Genomic DNA, 19,762 nt, shown 5'->3' on the forward strand with positions numbered 1-19,762 from the left:
AGCGTGGAAAGAGCGTGACTTGAACTGGTTAACATAATATACTTTCAGTCATTCAGTGACGGTTTTAGCCCTTTTATTCAACAAGCTGTGGCCTACGTTAGTAGTAGCCTAGCCAGAGAGATAACAGCCAGAGAGAGGAATTAGTGCAGGGCAGGCCACCAATCACAGATGACCATACAGCGAGCTCCACCAATCAAAGACGTCAATGTTACATTGTAGAATTGTGGGTAGTGTAGTACTTCTCCATGAAATTGAATAAAAAATGTTTTAAAATAAAAACCGATGATATACAGATTTGTGGCTTCTACAGGAAGATATAACATTGTTTCACCACTAGATGGCCGTGGTAAGTCTAAATTGGGTGGTTATGAGAAATTGAGAATATAACTAATAATCATCGGGGCGGCTTTAGCTCAGGAGGTAGAGCGGGTCGGCCAATGACGCAAGGGTTGGTGGTTCGATCCCCGCTCCCTCCCAGCTGCTGTCGTTGTGTCCTTGGGCAAGACACTTAACCCTCCTTGCTCCCAATGGTGTGTAGGCACCCTGCGTGGCAGCCTGCCGCCATCGGTGTATGAATGGGTGAATGTAGACTACCTACTGATTGTAAAGCGCTTTGGATAAAAGCGCTATATAAATGCAGGACATTTTACATTTACATAACTAATAATCAAAATCTCAATGCAGAATATGAATCAGGAAATACCCCGCTGGAACCGTGACGTCACAGAACAGTCATGTGACTGTTGAGCTCTATGGCACCATAAGGAAACTAACCCTAACCCAAAATAAACAGACACAAATGTGAATACTGTCAATTACAGGCAAATATCAGTTTGATGTCATAATCATATTAATAACACCATTTACACAGTAAATAATTTTGTAAATAAATGTAGTATCTCATGGCTTCCTACCTGTTCTGCGTATGCATTTAGCAATGGGCGTTATGATGAGCAGCAACATGGTCACGACCATGAAGATGATGACTATTCTCCCTGGTCTCCGTTTCCATTCACCATCAGACTCTACAGGAAAATAACAGCAACAAGTCTGTTTACATGGACAAAGTATTATATCTATGTAGTTGAAAGCTTGACCCAATTCCAACCTTTTTGGGATTTGATTGTCTGTGTGTGTGTACACAAAATTCATCATCAGTGATGCGAAGTTGAGCAATTGTGTGCTGCGCATGCCAAGCACACAATTGCTCAACTTTGCATCACTGATGACATCACTCACTGATGACATCACAATTGCTCGAGTGACCATCACTGTAGAGCCCTGCGAGCGCCTGAAATTACGGGCCCCAGCCCGCCCCGGCCCGTGACATTCAGGCCCCACCCAGCCCGCTGCGAGGGCCCGAAGACAATATTATGATATAATGACACATCTCTCCCTCTCTCTGTTCCTCAGCTGCCCGTGTGCTGCGGTGCTGCAAAGACAGCGCCTGCGCTCTGCCTGTCTCTCTATAGAGACCCACAGGAATGAGTCTGGAAGTATACTTCTGGGTTCGTCAGCAAAAAAGTGAATGGGGTTTAGAATGGAGATTTCACTTAAATGCATCAAATAAGGTCTGTGGTGAACAAAAGTTTATGGGAACGTGAATTTGGGTTCAGCATGATAATCTTCACAAACGTGAATAACCTTTATGACTTTTGGAACGTAAATGTGTTTTTTTTATGTGTTTTTTTTTTAAACGCTTCAAAAGGCATACAAGTTATTCACGTTTGTGAAGATGATCATGCTGAACACAAACTCGCGTTCCCATAAACTTTTGTTCACCACAGACAGACCTTACAGTATTTTATGCATTTCAGTGAAATCCCCATTCTAAAACCCCATAGACGTTTCCACTGATGAACCAAAATGGGGCCGAGTTCTGGATAAAACCTACAAAAATACGTCATCCCTGCGGTCTCTCTCTCTCTCTCTCTCTCTCTCTCTCTCTCTCTCTCTCTGTCTCTCTCTCTCTCTCTCTCTCTCTCTCTCTCTCTCTCTCTCTCTCTCTATATATATATATATATATATATATATATATATATATAAATTGAGCACGCGTAGCGCGCAAGATCCCTAGTATATATATTTATATATCTATTTATGCCATTGCAGTACCTTATTATTTGGATTTACATGATTTTTGTGCCAAAAAAGGGGTTTTTGGGCCCCTGAGACCAAACGGCCCCGAGTTGAACCGTGTCCCTACACCTTGAGATGGCGTAGGTGTAGGATAACAGCAAATCATAGTGGAAGAAAAGGTAGCAGAAAACATCCTGAGGAGTGGGGCTGGCTCCCGGCCTAATAAGGGAGCTGGGGCTCTGTCTGTCTGTTTGTTTCTCTGTCTGTCTACTGATGACATCAGTGATGTCATAAATTCACTCACACACACACAAAGTCGGCCAGTGATGATGTCATAAATTGTGACATCATTGATGTCAGAGGCATCATCAGTGATGCACACATACACACACACAAGACACACACACACACACACACACACACACACACAAAGTGAGGTAACTCACTCGGGATGAGCGGGTTGCTGATGGGTTGGCTGACCTCCTCACTGACTGGGTTCTCCACCTTACAGCTGAACTCCGTATAGTTCAAATCCACCTATAAATCCGTGAAATAGAATTAGCTCAAAGTTCACAAACCAATCACAGTTTAATTTGAATACTGCTCACTTGATGTCTTCACCCTTTGGTTAAAGGAGATGTGAGGCTCAGCTGCAGAGCAGTTCCCTGAAGCTGGAAGGAGTTCAGTGTCTTGCTCAAGGACACTCCAGCAGCTTAAAGCATCAAGAAACATAAAGGTTTGACTTGCGGTGTGCGGCACAGCTGTGAACTGTGTACAGGTGTTCTGTTTCTCTCTTTGTTTTATGTTGAATGTCGTCTAATATGTTTATGTACAAGTGGTGGATTATTTGTCTTCTGGTATGGGGACTGTGGTTGCAAGTGCAACAGACACGCTGGAATATGGATTGGCGTGTGGAAAGAGACTGTCGACTGGGGGATATGCGCTCTGCATGCGCTCGTATACAGCAGAGAAACCTTGCTTGAATCAAGATATTCTGCAACTCAGGGGACTGCCTGCACAGGACTGTGGTCCATGCTGACACCAGGGCTCCTATCCACATCCCACCAGAGTTGATAAGACCAGGCCGGTGAAAGAAACAAGGAAGGAGAGGCGGAGACGACTGTGAGCAAGGCACACAAGGCCACCACTTCCATCTGTGATCCTCACAAACCTGCCGTCAATAAACAACAAAATGGACGAGATCCGCGCTCATATGAGGTACTGTTCAGACTTCCCTCCGGGAGGCATCATTGCTATGCTACACGGAAACTTACACTCTGCAATACCGGACTCCGCCTGTAAAATAGATGGCAATGTGATACTCCCAAAAAGGGTTTGGAGATATATGTTGTTTGTATGAAGGTCTTGTTTATTTCTTTAAGATGCACTTTATTTATTTTTGAGTCAAACTGGATATATAGGTTAAATGATACCTTGCACTTCTATGTTACACCAGTAGGCGGCAGCAGTGACTTTTCATGGCTACTCGTTTGGGACTTAACTCAGGACGCACTGACATCCGGGTCATAATCCACACGCTTTGGAGAAAGAAAGTCAACGCTTGTCCTGTCTCCTGTCTTTTCACACCTTATCCAGGTTTGTTGTCACCAAATATGGTCTAGAAAGCTAAAAAGGAGTGCTTGTGAGAAGTATGAACGTTTCTATATGCTGTATGTTTGTAACTAACCGAAACGGGACCTTAAACTAGTGATTTTCTTGTATTTGGTAATGGCGTTTTAGCCACAAGCTAATCTCCATTCTTTATTTCTTTTTGGTATCACTTTGGCTTCTGGGCATTACGAAATTGATTAGACTGAAAACCACAATGTGTATAAATGTGTATAAGTTAACAGTTTCAGGCTAAAGTAATTTACAGTGTTAGTAGCTAAATGTAGCTCTGGTTAGCTGAACACATCTTAGCCTCAGGGAGCTAACCATTGATCACCACGGTGCCAAGACACCTAGCGCCACTCAAGGGTACTGACCAGGTTTTCGTGGGCTACGTGTAAATGAGTTACGAGGTTATTGTCAATTGTCATTGGAATTTGTGTTGTGTTGATTGTGTTGATGGATCTCAAGTGCTAAAGTCTTTCTGTTACTGTCATGATATAATAGTCTATAAAATGGCACATTATTGTCGAAAATATATCCTTTTATAAGAAAGCTTATTTGATTAAGACTATGCTGTATGGAAAAGAAGACATGTAGATGGAAAAAGAGACATGCATGTAGAACTGAAAATGGTTTATTTTTGTAATTATACAAAACAGGATTTATTTTGAGAAACTTAAGAGAGTTTTGATGCTGAAGTATTTTGTATACTATGAACATGTTTTCTTGAAGAGAAGAATAGCTGGGTGCGACCAGTATAAACTTTTGAAAACATAACAGAAAAAAAGACAAAAGAAAGTAATGAGAAATAAAGATATAATCCACACGCTTTGGAGAAAGAAAGTCAACGCTTGTCCTGTCTCCTGTCTTTTCACACCTTATCCAGGTCGTAACCAAACAAGGTTTGGATTATAAATTAATTTGTCAACGGTACCAAGCCTGGGACCCGTTACAAATTCATGGGGGCTCGTCCGGGATCGGCGCCACCTTCTGGTCCGGAGCTGATCCAACCTGATGACATCTGGGACCGACCGACCGACCGATGCAGAGGCTGATGCGTACGGAGACCTGTGACCCTGAGTGAGCGGTGATCCTTGGCCCGTAGACTGTGCGACTGACCGTGAGCGAGAAGGAGGAGCTAAGATGGCGGACAGTGGGAGGAAGAGCCTAGTGTGGGACATTAGGAAATGCCTACTCACCATGTCAGCGGAAGAGCTCCACCAAATCACCCAGACGGTGGGTCCAGTGTCGGCATGGGAGGAGTCCGAGCCACAGGAGGGAGACCATGAGGGATGCTTCGACTATATCAGTTCGTATATGTACAGTGAGCACTTACTTAAGGCAGAGGACAGTGGTATGGGTGAATTACTGGTTTTGAAGTATGATATTGATGCAATTCTTAAGAACCGTGATGCAATGCTACTGTTAGGGGTAAGGGGTGATTCTGAATCACAGACCATGCACACAGACACTCAACCCATTCACACTCATGATGGCAATGCCACTCAAACAAGCCAAACTACAACCGAGACCGTTCAGATGTCCCCAGCTGATAATGTAGTTACTCTTGCTACAGCCGTCCCAACCAGTTTTGCTTTACCTAGCAATAGTACTGACAGTCTTAACACTAGTCCGGTGCCTATTGCCCCAGCATCAAGCTTAGCTAATGCTACAATGCCAAACACATCTGACACATCGAACACTGAGTTGCTTAAAATGCTCGCCAGCTATGAAGAGCTTAGCAAACAAATAATACAGTGCATTCCAGGATACCTACCTCCTACACACTTACCTGCTGTAAACTTACCTGCTACACAGTCACCAGTGTACTTACCTGCTACACAACCACCTGCTGTACACTTACCTGCCACACAGTCACCAGTGTACTTACCTCCTACACACTTACCTGCTGTACACTTACCTGCTACACAGTCACCAGTGTACTCACTTCCTACACACTTACCTGCTGTACACTTACCTGCCACACAGTCACCAGTGTACTTACCTGCTACACAGTCACTAGTGTACTCATCACCATCTCCAGCCTTGCCTAGCAAGCTTCACCGTGATACGCCAGACAGTAACCCATCTGGTGAATCTATCACTCAGCCAATCCCTGATAGGATGGTCTCCTTAAGAGAGCTCTCTTACCTCCAGAGGAGGGAGTTTAAGGTACAAGGGGGTCAAATCGGTGACAGCTCATCGGACATCACCTACAACAATGTCTGCAAGCAAGTTGAAGAAGGAATAAAGGAATGCTTCAGTGATCCAGAAATAGTCCGTGGTGTGCTCAAAATAATAAGACCTGGCAACTTCAAAGATATGCTCATAAATAAAGATGACATAACAGTGACTGAGCTCAAGGGGTTTCTCCAAGCCCACCTAAGAGAAAAAAACAGCACAGAATTATTCCAGGAGCTGATGTGCACAAAACAAGACGAGAACGAGACACCACAACAATTTCTCTACCGTGTAATTGGTTTAAAACAACGTATCCTCTTCACATCTAAACTGTCAGACGCAGGCATAAAATACTCTGCAGCGACAGTTCAAGACGTTTTCCTGCATACAGTGTACCAAGGCTTAGGACACAAACACACAGACATTCGCAGAGAACTGAAACCTCTCCTGTCAAGTGGCGAAGTCAGTGATGAAACAATCTTACGCCACGTGATGAGAATCACCAGTGAGGAAAGTGAGAGACAGAGGAGACTCGGCTCCTCCCGTCGTGAAACCGCAACAACTGCACACAGCGCACAGCTTGAGCTGAGTACAGTTAAGGGGTCTAACAACAAACAAGACCATATGGATCGCAACACCAAACCAGAACTGTATAAGGACCTTGTAGCCAAAGTAAATGACCTCACCAGAATGGTTGAGGCAATGAAGCAACAAAACCAACCAGGACCGGCACACGATGAATATCGGTATCCTCAAAATAGGATGCGACCAAGACGGGGAAGACCCTACGGTTGCCCAAAATGTGTCGAACAAAATCGTCAAGACTGCAACCATTGTTTCACATGTGGGGAGGAAGGACACCGTGCAACTGGCTGTCTACAGCGACAACAGAGTCAGGGAAACTTCAACCGGCCGCTGTCGAGGGACGAGCAGTGACCGGATCTGAAAAGAAGTCCCAACCTGAATGTTCCAGTAAAAGAAAATCTGATAGTAGTAAAACAAGCCTTGCCTCAGCCACCACTCAAAAAACAGCTAATACGCAAAATAACTGTAAACAAACATTGCCATCTCCTGAGCTACCACTCACAGCAAGGGGAGCCGTTGCTAACCTAATCGGAAGAAAAGCCTTAGTTAAATGTAATCTAAATGGTTTAGCAGCCACGTCATTGCTTGACACCGGGGCACAAGTTAGTATGGTGAGCCGTGCCTGGAAAGATGAATACATGCCTGACCTCAATATTCGTCCAGTGTCTGAAATAATTCAGGAAATAGATGATCTCAAGGTCTTTGCAGTAAATGGAGACCTTGTTCCATTCGATGGATGGATAGCCATAACGATAAACCTGCCAGGAAATGAGGACCCCAGTCTTTCCATCAATGTCCCATTCCTAGTCAGTAGTTTACCAATGGAGAGGCCTTTGCTTGGTTTTAATGTTTTAGAACAGCTCATCTCCAGTCAACCAGAACGATTAGGTCCTGTGCTAGTTCACTTGCTTTGTAACGCCATCTCTGTTCCCAGTGAAAAAGCTGAAGCCATCGTAAGCTTTATTCAGACAGCAAGGCCAGTCATGCGGCAGGGACGCCTGAGGACAGGTGCCCAGGATATCGTCATCCCAGCTGGTCAAGTGTCGTGGGTGCCGGTTTCCACCAAACATGGACGCTGCTGATCGTTTGGTGTTGTTTGAAACAGATGAAGACAGAGTGCCGTTGGAGCAGCTGGATGTAGGGCCAGGTCTGTTCAACATCCAAAACCCTGCAAAGCCCTATGTCACCATACCAGTCGGTAACAATACCAAACATGATGTTACCTTAACACGAAAGACAGCTTTAGGAATCCTGCAGCATGTTGAAAGTGTTGTGGAGGCTGACATTCCTGCCACACCACAATCTGAGGCAACAGTCAGTGAGGTCACCACCACTCAAACCAGTGAACCACCTCCACCACTCTGGCATCCACCTGTAAGCCTTGACCACTTGGAGGAAGAACAACAGGAGACTGCTAAACAAATGCTGTATGAGGAGTCCAAAGCCTTCGCAAGAGACGGAAATGACTTTGGGTGCATCCCAAACCTACAAATGGTGATAAATCTGAAGGATGATATCCCTGTGCAGAGAGCGTACACTTCCATTCCAAAGCCACTCTTTAGAGAAGTAAAGGAATATATCCAGGACCTCCTAGTAAAGGGATGGATCATGAAATCTAAGTCTCCCTATTCTGCCCCGGTCGTGTGTGTGCGAAAGAAGGATGGCACACTATGCCTCTGCATAGACTATCGCCTGTTAAATCAAAAGACAGTCCCTGATAGGCATCCACTGCCTCGGATTCAGGACTTGACGGACACTCTGGGAGGATTCTCATGGTTCAGCATCCTTGACCAAGGGAAGGCCTACCACCAGGGGTTTGTCGCAGAAGGTTCACGCCATCTCACAGCCTTCATCACCCCCTGGGGGCTTTATGAATGGGTGAGGATGCCATTTGGTTTATCCAACGCCCCCGCCGCTTTTCAGAGAAGCATGGAGGAGATGTTGAACTCCTTAAGGGATGAATGTTGCATTCCTTACCTGGATGACGTGCTGTGTTATTCCAAGTGCTTCAATGACCATGTGGAAGTGATCCGTAAAGTTCTTCAAGCTCTGCAGCATCATGGGGTGAAGCTTCGACCAGAGAAGTGTGAGGTGTTCCAGCGAGAGGTTCGGTACGTGGGGCGCCTGGTGTCCGCTGAGGGAGTTCGAATCGACCCCAAAGACTTTGAGGCTGTGCTGGCTTTGAAAGACAAGACACCACAAACAGTCGGTAACATCAGACAGGTCCTCGGCTTCCTAAGCTACTACAGGTCCTACATACAGGACTTCTCCAGGATAGCCAAGCCGCTATATGAGCTACTCCAAGTGAAGCACTCAATGCCACCAACCCATCACCGTCACTCTAAGACCAAAGGTCCACAGCTTTCATCTAGAGCACCGATTGACTGGACGGCAGACCACCAGAAGATATTGGAGAGGCTCATCCACATGCTAATCAACCCACCCATCTTAGCATATCCTAATTTCGAGCAGCCCTTCGTCCTGCATACAGATGCGTCGGAACAAGGGCTCGGCGCAGTCCTTTATCAGCAGCAAGAGGGAAAACTGCGCGTCATTGCCTATGGATCACGGACGCTGACGCCAGCCGAGAAGAACTACAACCTACATAGCGGAAAACTGGAGTTCCTCGCTCTAAAGTGGGCAGTGTGTGAAAAATTTAGAGACTATTTATTTTATGCTCCACACTTTACCATCTACACGGATAATAACCCACTGACCTACGTAATGAGCACCGCAAAACTCAACGCAGTCGGACACCGCTGGGTGGGAGAGTTATCAGATTTCCGCTTCAACATCAAATATAGACCTGGGAAAACCAATATTGACGCTGATACACTCTCCCGTCTCCCTCTCGATATTAACAGCTACGTGACAACATGCACTGAGGAGCTGTCGCAGGACGTGCTACAGGCAACCTGGGAAGGTAGTCAAGCAGCCCAGGGGAAAGATGTGGCATGGATAGCTGCCCTCTACACTTCCTCTCTTGATGTGATCCCACAGCCTCGTCTACTCCTCCCTGAGATCAGTCAAGATGAACTTGCAAAAGCCCAACAAGAGGACCCTGCTATTGGAGAAATAATAAGGCTCAAAAAGGCGAGTGGTGTCCTCACTGACGAAATACGGAGATCTGTGAATGGACTCACCCGAAAGCTCCTTCATGAGTGGAGTCGACTACACTTTGAAAATGGAATTCTATACAGACGCACACCAGAAAGAAAACAGTTAGTCCTCCCCGCCAAATACCAATCTGTTGCCCTGAAACACCTCCATGACAACATGGGACACGTGGGTACAGAGCGAGTGCTTCATCTCGCCAGAGAAAGGTTTTACTGGCCGTATATGAAAAAGTATATAGAGGACTATGTCACAAGAAAATGCTCTTGCATAAAACAAAAGAAACCCACAATACACGTGCGCGCACCTATGGGTGGCTTAAAATCTAACTTTCCCCTTGAATTGGTCTGCATAGATTACTTACATCTAGAGAAAAGCAAAGGAGGCTATGAGTACATTTTAGTGGTAATAGACCATTTTACCAGATTCGCTCAAGCCTACCCAACCAAAAATAAATCTGGCCATACTGCAGCAGAGCGCATCTACAATGATTACGTACCTCGTTTCGGCTATCCAAATAAACTCCACCATGACCAAGGACGCGAGTTCGAGAATGATCTCTTTCGAACATTAGGACGGCTGTCAGGGGTCGGTCATTCTCGAACATCCCCGTACCACCCCCAGTGTAACCCGGCTGAGCGTTTGAACCGCACAATTTTGCAAATGTTACGGACACTGACGGACAAGGAAAAGGAGAGATGGAAAGAACATCTTCCACAGGTTATACATGCGTATAACTGTACCCGCCACGAGTCAACCGGGTACTCGCCTCACTATCTGCTGTATGGGCAACACCCTCGCCTCCCTGTGGATCTTCTGTTTGGATTACTGGAGGAGACAGATCCAGTAACACACAGAGGATATGCAGAGAAATGGTCTAAAAGAATGACAGAAGCATACAAGATTGCGAACAAAAACAGTCTGTCATCTAGTGCAAGGGGCAAGTCCTATTATGATCAAAGGGTGCAGGGGGTAGTGCTTAAACCAGGAGATCGAGTGCTAGTGAAAAACCTAAGTGAACGGGGTGGGCCCGGGAAACTGCGCTCCTACTGGGAGAAAAGGATATATCTGGTAAAAGGACAAATCTCAGACAATCCTGTATATGTCATTCATCCAGAAGGAGAATATAATGGAAAAACCAGAACCCTGCACAGAAATCTGCTACTGCTAGTCAATGATTTGCCAGTTGACTCTCCACCACAACCTGTCAACACAGTTGTGAAACCAGCAAAAAGACTATGGGCTCTATTCTCCCACAGGCCATCGGCGCTATTACGGGCCTTAACCGCAAAAAAACGTGCCTTGCGCCTGTTTCGGCAAGATAGCAATAGGCTTTAGGCTGCCAAATGCGCTTTAGGCCGAATGGGCGTGGCGCAGTCCCAAAGTGGGCGTGTCGGCGCTAAATACCAGCCTAGTCATATCTTGGGAGCTGGCCTACATTTAGCGCTTTGCGCTTTTGAAAAGCAGGCCTATTCTTTGCCTTCACTGCTTCTTCTCTGTCACCCTTCTCTCTCTCTCTCTCTGAGTTCCCAGCATGCATTGTGTTTCTTCATTTCGCTACTAAATAGCCACCAAATGAGCCAAAATAGATATAAAAGGTAGTTCTAAATTAATGTGTAATGGTAACACAGCCTGCCATTGTCAACATTTCAATATTGGACCAAATAAAACCTCGAAATGAAAACACCACCCTATGTGAAACATATATGTCCTCCTGGGCATATATATACCCCTTGTCGAGTTAACGTGATTTAGAGAAGTAACAGCGGAACGCGCTTCGGAACGCGCTTCTAATGGCATCTGCTATACTGTGATGTCCGTCCAATAACTTGGCCCTATTTCACATTTAGTTTTACAATAAAAACACATTTATGCAATGACTTGACATAATGTAGGGTATATTTATGTGCATCATCCTTCCTGCAGCAGGCGAGAGAAAATGATATCTTTCTGGACAAACTTTCACCAATCTAATAGGCTATATTTTTCTAGCTGATGCATAGAACATTATTTTCACTTTGATCTTGCTATAGTGTAGCGTATTTACATGCTTGCAGTATTGAAACTGCAGTTAGATTGGTTTGAGAAGCATAATAATATGGAATAATAGCCTATAATGCAGACAGGCTGGATGAAGGGAGGGGGGGGGGGGGCAGAGCGTTTGGCTTTCGTCTGGTTTTGCGGGATCACTGGAATTGGAGCTAAAAAGGCAAGCGTGCGATTCGTTTATTGCACTTATCCAATGAGCATGACGGTGCATAATTTTACGCCTAAAAGGCGTGGTTGTAATGCTTTGGGCTGCATCTAGCGCCAGCACGACGATATCAAGTGCGCCTTTCCACGCCCACTGCTTTGATCTGCGCCTGCCGCTCGGCCTAGAAACTGCGCGATGCAACGATAGGGGCCAAAGAACCCCTCAGCTAAGAGCAAACCCTGAGGAAAACCAGGCTCACAGTGATGAGACAGACTCTGAAGATGAGTGGACAGGAGGTTACTGGTTGAGGACGCCTGTAAACAGGATCGAACAGAGAACTGGGCACGACAAACCGACAGTGTCACAGGGAAAGCAAACGCCAGTGTCGGAAGCACCATCTAATTCCTCACCTGCAAAGGTTACAGCTCTAACTCCTAAAAGACCTGCCATAGTCCAAAGAGAACATGTAAAAATAATACCTGTGAGAGAAACACAACCGATGATGACATACTCACCTGATGAAACACCTGAAAGTGACAATGAACAGATGGACAATCAAAACTCACCTAAAAGGATGGAGGATCAAAACTCACCTGAAAGAGAGGAGGATAATCAAAACTCACCTGGAAGGATGGAGGATCAAAACTCACCTGAAAGAGAGGACGATCAAAACTCACCTGGAAGGATGGACGACCAAAACTCACCTGAAAAAGAGGACAATCAATACTCACCACAGCTTGAGGATGAGCAAGATGTACACCCGCAACAAGGACAGGAAGAGAGACTGATTCCCCCCCCTGTAGTATCTAGTCCTGTAAGAGATGAACATGGAGGGATTAGACAATCAGCCCGGGAGAGAAGACCAAGACAGATACTTACATATGAGACACTTGGCCAACCCTCTCTATATGCCTACCCCACTATTGATACAGTTACTGCATACACAACACCTTCTCACTCACCTGTATTGAGTATGCCCCACCACATCCAGCCATTTCTCTCACCTGTGCCTTACACATCGCCGATGTACATGCCGTACACATATGTAACACCGGGCACATCACCGACATGCATGTCATATGCGCATCCATTCGCTTACATGCCGTGCACCACACCCGTTTACTGATGGAGAAAGGAGTATTTGATTTTTGATTTTGAAGAAATGCCAGAAGCCATTTTTGTTTGAAATGTCAGGAGCCATTTTTGTTTGTCGGGGTGAATGTGATACTCCCAAAAAGGGTTTGGAGATATATGTTGTTTGTATGAAGGTCTTGTTTATTTCTTTAAGATGCACTTTATTTATTTTTGAGTCAAACTGGATATATAGGTTAAATGATACCTTGCACTTCTATGTTACACCAGTAGGCGGCAGCAGTGGCTTTTCATGGCTACTCGTTTGGGACTTAACTCAGGACGCACCGACATCCGGGTCATAATCCACACGCTTTGGAGAAAGAAAGTCAACGCTTGTCCTGTCTCCTGTCTTTTCACACCTTATCCAGGTTTGTTGTCACCAAATATGGTCTAGAAAGCTAAAAAGGAGTGCTTGTGAGAAGTATGAACGTTTCTATATGCTGTATGTTTGTAACTAACCGAAACGGGACCTTAAACTAGTGATTTTCTTGTATTTGGTAATGGCGTTTTAGCCACAAGCTAATCTCCATTCTTTATTTCTTTTTGGTATCACTTTGGCTTCTGGGCATTACGAAATTGATTAGACTGAAAACCACAATGTGTATAAATGTGTATAAGTTAACAGTTTCAGGCTAAAGTAATTTACAGTGTTAGTAGCTAAATGTAGCTCTGGTTAGCTTAACACATCTTAGCCTCAGGGAGCTAACCATTGATCACCACAGTGCCAAGACACCTAGCGCCACTCAAGGGTACTGACCAGGTTTTCGTGGGCTACGTGTAAATGAGTTACGAGGTTATTGTCAATTGTCATTGGAATTTGTGTTGTGTTGATTGTGTTGATGGATCTCAAGTGCTAAAGTCTTTCTGTTACTGTCATGATATAATAGTCTATAAAATGGCACATTATTGTCGAAAATATATCCTTTTATAAGAAAGCTTATTTGATTAAGACTATGCTGTATGGAAAAGAAGACATGTAGATGGAAAAAGAGACATGCATGTAGAACTGAAAATGGTTTATTTTTGTAATTATACAAAACAGGATTTATTTTGAGAAACTTAAGAGAGTTTTGATGCTGAAGTATTTTGTATACTATGAACATGTTTTCTTGAAGAGAAGAATAGCTGGGTGCGACCAGTATAAACTTTTGAAAACATAACAGAAAAAAAGACAAAAGAAAGTAATGAGAAATAAAGATATAATCCACACGCTTTGGAGAAAGAAAGTCAACGCTTGTCCTGTCTCCTGTCTTTTCACACCTTATCCAGGTCGTAACCAAACAAGGTTTGGATTATAAATTAATTTGTCAACGGTACCAAGCCTGGGACCCGTTACATATGCTACACGGAAACTTACACTCTGCAATACCGGACTCCGCCTGTAAAATAGATGGCTTCACTTTAGTGAGAGCAGATGGAGAAACCAGCTCCTGTAAAAGCAGGGGTGGTGGGATCTGTGTATATATATATTAACGATCGGTGGTGCCGTCAGTACACCGTGAACAGCAGGTTTTGTGATAAAGACGTTGAGATCTTGTACCTGACTTTGAGACTCTTCTATTTGCAGAGGGAATTTGGATGCGTGCTGCTGTTTGTTGTCTACACACCTCCCAGTGGCAACGCGACGCGAGCAGCAGCTACTGTTGAACATGCTGCAGCAACAACATCCAGAGCCCCAGCAATTGTGGTTGGAGACATGAACCAATGCAAACTGGACATAACAGGATTTAAGCAGTATGTGAAGGGTGAAACAAGGAAGAATACACTTTTGGATAAATGCTTTGTAAACGTGGAGGGAGCATATAGGATAAGACCACCAATAGCTAACTCATAATGTGGTCCATCTTGTACCAACTTAAAAATCTAAACTGAAGAGCAACAAACCAGAGAGAAAAATGATCAGAGTGTGGTCACCTGACAGTTAGTCTCTCCCCAGACTCAAATATTACGTTGAATCGCTGCGCTCCACATACTACATATTGTGAGTCTGTGCCAGTTCACAGCCACTGCTGGTTTTTGAAGGCGGATTAAAATTGAATGAGTGACAAGTCGTAGCACAGATGAGAGAGCGGTTTGAAAAATGGGCTGCGCCTCCCGTGTTGTCTGATCGCAAAGTCGTTACTGATTGGGGAGGACTGAAGCCATCACTGGCATATCACTGGCCAAGTGAACGGTTCCCTCCCATAACCAACCCTCTGAGGGAAAGTGTCCCACACCCAGAGCTCTGCAGCATGCAGTAACATAGTGTATCAGCGTAAGAACTCTCATGGGTCTGGCGTTGAGACTACTTTTCCTTCTCTATATCAGATCTCTTGCCTATGTGATCTCTTCTCATGGCTTTTCTTATCACTGCTATGCTGATGACACCCAGCTTTTCCTTTCCTTCCCCCCCTCTGACACTCAAATCGAGGCTCGCATCTCTGCATGCCTCAAAGACATTGGCGACTGGATGTCTGCCCACCACCTCAAGCTCAACCTTGGTAAGACAGAGCTACTCTTCCTCCCAGGAAAAGACTGCCCTCTCGCAGATCTCTCCATCTCCATTGACAACACCACTGTACTTCCCTCCCAAACAGCTAAGAACCTTGGGGTGATCCTTGACAACCAGCTGTCTTGCTCTGCCAACATAGCTGCTACAGCACGCTCCTGTAGGTTCTCTCTCTACAACATCCGCAAAATCCGTCCCTTTCTCACAAGAGAAGCGACTCAACTCCTGGTCCAGTCTCTTGTCTCCTCCCGCCTGGACTACTGCAACGTGCTCCTGGCCGGCCTACCTGCCACCGACATCCGACCGCTTCAGCTCATTCAGAACGCTGCAGCCCGCCTGGTATTCAACCAACCCAAATTCTCTCACGTCACTCCCCTCTTCCAGGAGCTCCACTGGCTTCCCATCTCGGCCCGCATCAAATTCAAGACACTGGTACTGGCCTACAGGGCAGTACACCAGTCAGCTCCCCTGTACCTGCAATCCATGGCCAGGTTCCAAACCTCTCAGCGCTCCCTTCGCTCCTCCACCAGTGCAGGTCGCCTCGCCCCTCCTTCGCTACGGGGGCTCAAAAGTCGCTCATCCCGATCTCGACTCTTCTCGTCCCTGGCACCTCAATGGTGGAACGAGCTTCCACCTTCGGTCAGGACGGCGGAATCACTGCCGATCTTTCGGAAAAGACTAAAGACACACCTTTTCAGGCTCCATCTGGGCCCTTCTTGATCTAACTTCGTTCTCTCTCTTTCCCATCTGGGCCCTTCTTGATCTAACTTCGTTCTCTCTCTTTCCTTATTAAAAAAAAAAAAAAAAACTAACCTTGTACCACTAACCTAAACTTGTACCACTGTTCCTTCAGAAGTTGTAGTTGTCATAGACTGTGCTCCATAGTTGATTGCTCTATTGCTGACAAAAAATGTGTTATTGTAAGTCGCTTTGGATAAAAGCGTCTGCCAAATGACGTAATGTAATGTAATGTACCTGACAGTATATAATGTAGAAGAAATGAAGGCATGCTTTGACTGTACTATGTGGGAGGAGTTTCATCATGACTCCTTGGATGAGACATCTACAGTAACAACAGACTACATAGACTTTTGTGTACAGTCAGTGATACCAACCAAGAAGATAAAAATATATCCAAATAACAAGATGTACATAACTAATGAATGCTGAACAATGAAAATTGCCTTCAGGAACAAGGACATAGGAGAATTAATGTGTATAGATAAAGATTTAAAGGGGAAACTGCGAGATGCAAAGAGGCTACAACTAGAAAAGGTTTTTAAAAGCTAAAATAGTTATGGGACACCATGAAAAGCATGACTGGACTGTCAACCACCCGGAAAGCATTGGTGGCAGATACTGAGGCCGATTTTGCAAATCAGTTGAACAGTTTATTCGCTCGGTTTGATAAAGGGAACAATTCAGATCATGCTGGGAATATCATCAGCTCAGTCCTACCTGTGCTGTCTGATATAATTGATGTTTCAGTTGAGCAGGTGAGGAACACGTTTAGACATTTGAATCAGAGGAAAGCCACAGGACCAGATCATCTCAGTGCCTTTATTCTGAAAACCTTTGCAGCTCAGCTTGCACCCGTGTGGCAGCCTATTCTTCAGTGTTCCATGGACACTCATATAATTCCTACAAATTGGAAGACTTGACATATAACACCTCTTCCAAAGAAGAAAACGTGTCCTAAGGAACCTGCTGATTATCGTCCTGTGGCTTTAACTCCTATTGTTATGAAAGCCTTGGATTTTTTGTTAGTTTTAATCCACATTTGATTAATTGGTACCACTCATTTCTCACAAATACAGTACAGGTGGTTAAAGTCAACCAGACTTTTTCCACTTCCATTCTCACTAACATAGGATCACCACGAAAACCACGAGCTAGTGTAATGAATATGTGAAGCAAGCTGAACAAATCATTCTGTTTATTCCTGTAAAGTAATGCATTGTTTAGTCCACTGATATTACAAGTGGACATGAACTAACTCACACATGGACAGGAAGAGAGTTGGACCAACACTTCGTCACTACTGTACCTTTGTAATGATTTGCTCTCTGGGTGACTCAATCTTCTTCGTGTCGTCTTTCCACCAGGTGTAACTGACTGGTTCAGCATCTGTGATGATTGCGTTACACCAGAGAGTACAGGAGGACAAATCAGGTTTACAGCTTGTAGAGATGGTGGGTTTAGAGACAGCAGCTGTTGTTGATGGAGAGAAGAGGAGAAAAAGGCCGTTGCAGTCAGGATCAATCACATGCACTTTTTATTCTTGATTTCTCTGTCTCAATGCAGACAGCTAGAAAGAGAGACAGACAGTGAAACTCACAGACTGTTTTTCCACATAAGCCTAATGTGCACTTGACATGAACAAACTTGTAACATTATGTGACATGAAGGGGGGATTTGGGCACAACAATGTTAAAACAATACAGTGGTTTGACATCAGGGACCCAGGCCTGTTTCCGAGCAGGCACGTGCAGAGGGGGGTGCTAGGGGTGCCTGAGCACCTACCCGTTTTCCCCTGATGCCAAAAGTGCCCTTTTTGGGAGGGGAATTTATTTTTATTTTTATTTATTTTTTACAGTGAAGGCAAGAAGAACTTATAACAATAAATAGCGTCAAACATTGTTGATCCAATCACATTCGTTTGGCTATCGATCCTGCGTCTCGCCTTGTCTCCTGCGCCAATCAGAGGCAGAGATGGGCGGGTCATGCCTTCACCATCCTGCCCACTGCGTAGCTGCCGAGCTCCGACTGACAGGCGGGTAGGCAACAGTGAAACCCCCCCGTGCCCGTGTTGTACCCCTTTTAAACTTTTGAGCCCCTGCCCCTCTAAGGGTCTCTGCACGGCCCTGTTTCCAAGCACACTTGACCCCAGTATGACCCCAAACTCTGGTTCGTTTGATTAGTGTGAACATTGCGTTCTGTTCCCACATCCAATTAAAAAGGTGGTCTGCGGAACGGTTCAGGCGTGCGGACAGAACGCATGTGAACACAACTGTACCAAAACATGAAGTGGACTGCTATTTCTTTACAGTGTGATGAGCAGTTATATATATGGTCTGGACTTTTATGACCTTAAGAAGTAAATACGAGTTTGTGTATTGTTTTCTACTGTGACTAACATAAATGTTATAATGTAAAAGCAAGTTGTGTTGATGTTAGCATTAGCTTTGCTTTCACACTGTTAGCTTTGCAATTTTAAGTAGTTAAGACAAACTATTGCTAGATTAAGGAAATATAGTATGGACATAACATGTTAATGTTAGCCGATATCACACTGAATAGCCAACTCGTAAGCAGTCAAGTCGGTGAAAATTTTCAACTGGAGTGAACGGGCGATGAGGCGAAGATTCCGTCATTCACGCTGCAAAAAAACTCGTCTCTCGCCTCATGGGGCGAAATCTCATCTACTCACCCATTTGCATTGACTTTCTATGTAATCTGGTCACACGAATATGTGAAAATATGTACAGTAATGTCTAGCTAACTTATTATACCAATGCTAACGGCTATTCACTCAATGCTACTCACTATTAGCAACACAAATCACTTTTACACTACTAGCGGAATACCCGTCCCTGTGTGACTGGCCATGTAGTCAGGCATCGCTCACAGAGTTGGCATGCAGCCTCTCCTCTCTCCCCTCAGAGGGGTTTCATAGTCCTCTTCAGTGGCTGATTACAACTCAGCTCACCTGTGTGCTGCTCCAGAGTTCACTGGCTAATTCAAACTGCGCTCACCTGTGTGCTGCTCCACTCTGGAACAATCCATGGTGCTGAACCAGTGTTGATGCATTTTGGCCACTAATTAGCCATTTTTTCCCATTTAGTCATCCCTAATTAGCAACTTCAAAAATCTGTCTCTGTTAGGTCACCCTAACGGTGCTCGTTACACTTCAGCCTGATCGCATGTAAAATGGCAGAGCTGTGGGTAAACACAATTTTGCTCTCACATACACACACACACACACACACACACACACACACACTCTGCATTCTTATTATAGGTTAAGTTAGTCACAGAATAGAAAACACTACACGAACCCATATTTACCTCTTGTACATCACAAAAGTCCAACCATAGTTTAATAGTATACAGCTCGTCCACTTGGCAAGTGTACCTAAGGGGGTGGCCACACTGATCCGTGGTGTCTGTCCGTCTGCGTTCATTTCTCTGTTCACTTCCATTCATTTTAAAGACAGATGTCCGTCTGTCTGTCCAGCACTGATGAAGTGAACGTATCCAGCAAATTTGCATACGTTTTGATGGACAGAAAAGTTCAAGAGGGCTGAACTTTTTCTGCATGGATGTATCGGATGGACGGATAGTCGCCGTCCCTTTAACCAATCAGAGTCGAGGAG

At 44.9% G+C, this 19,762-nt stretch overlaps 1 protein-coding gene across 1 annotated transcript in view; it reads right to left on the reverse strand.

The window, feature by feature from the left end:
* Positions 1–900: 900 nt before the first annotated feature.
* The window catches only part of LOC310796689 (T-cell surface antigen CD2-like), a gene marked incomplete at its 3' end in the record, with an annotated part of 38,001 nt that continues 19,139 nt past the window's right edge, over positions 901–19,762 (reverse strand). Inside the window, exons 5-7 of the mRNA XM_083658935.1 lie at positions 17,434–17,597; positions 2,526–2,616; positions 901–1,025 (exon numbers count right to left, since the gene is read on the reverse strand). Coding sequence (XP_083515061.1) covers positions 901–1,025; positions 2,526–2,616; positions 17,434–17,597 — 380 coding nt within the window. The remainder of the gene's footprint in view (positions 1,026–2,525; positions 2,617–17,433; positions 17,598–19,762) is intronic.

Source organism: Poromitra crassiceps (genome assembly GCF_964638095.1).
Source record: "Poromitra crassiceps genome assembly, chromosome: 23".
Lineage (NCBI taxonomy): Eukaryota > Metazoa > Chordata > Actinopteri > Beryciformes > Melamphaidae > Poromitra > Poromitra crassiceps.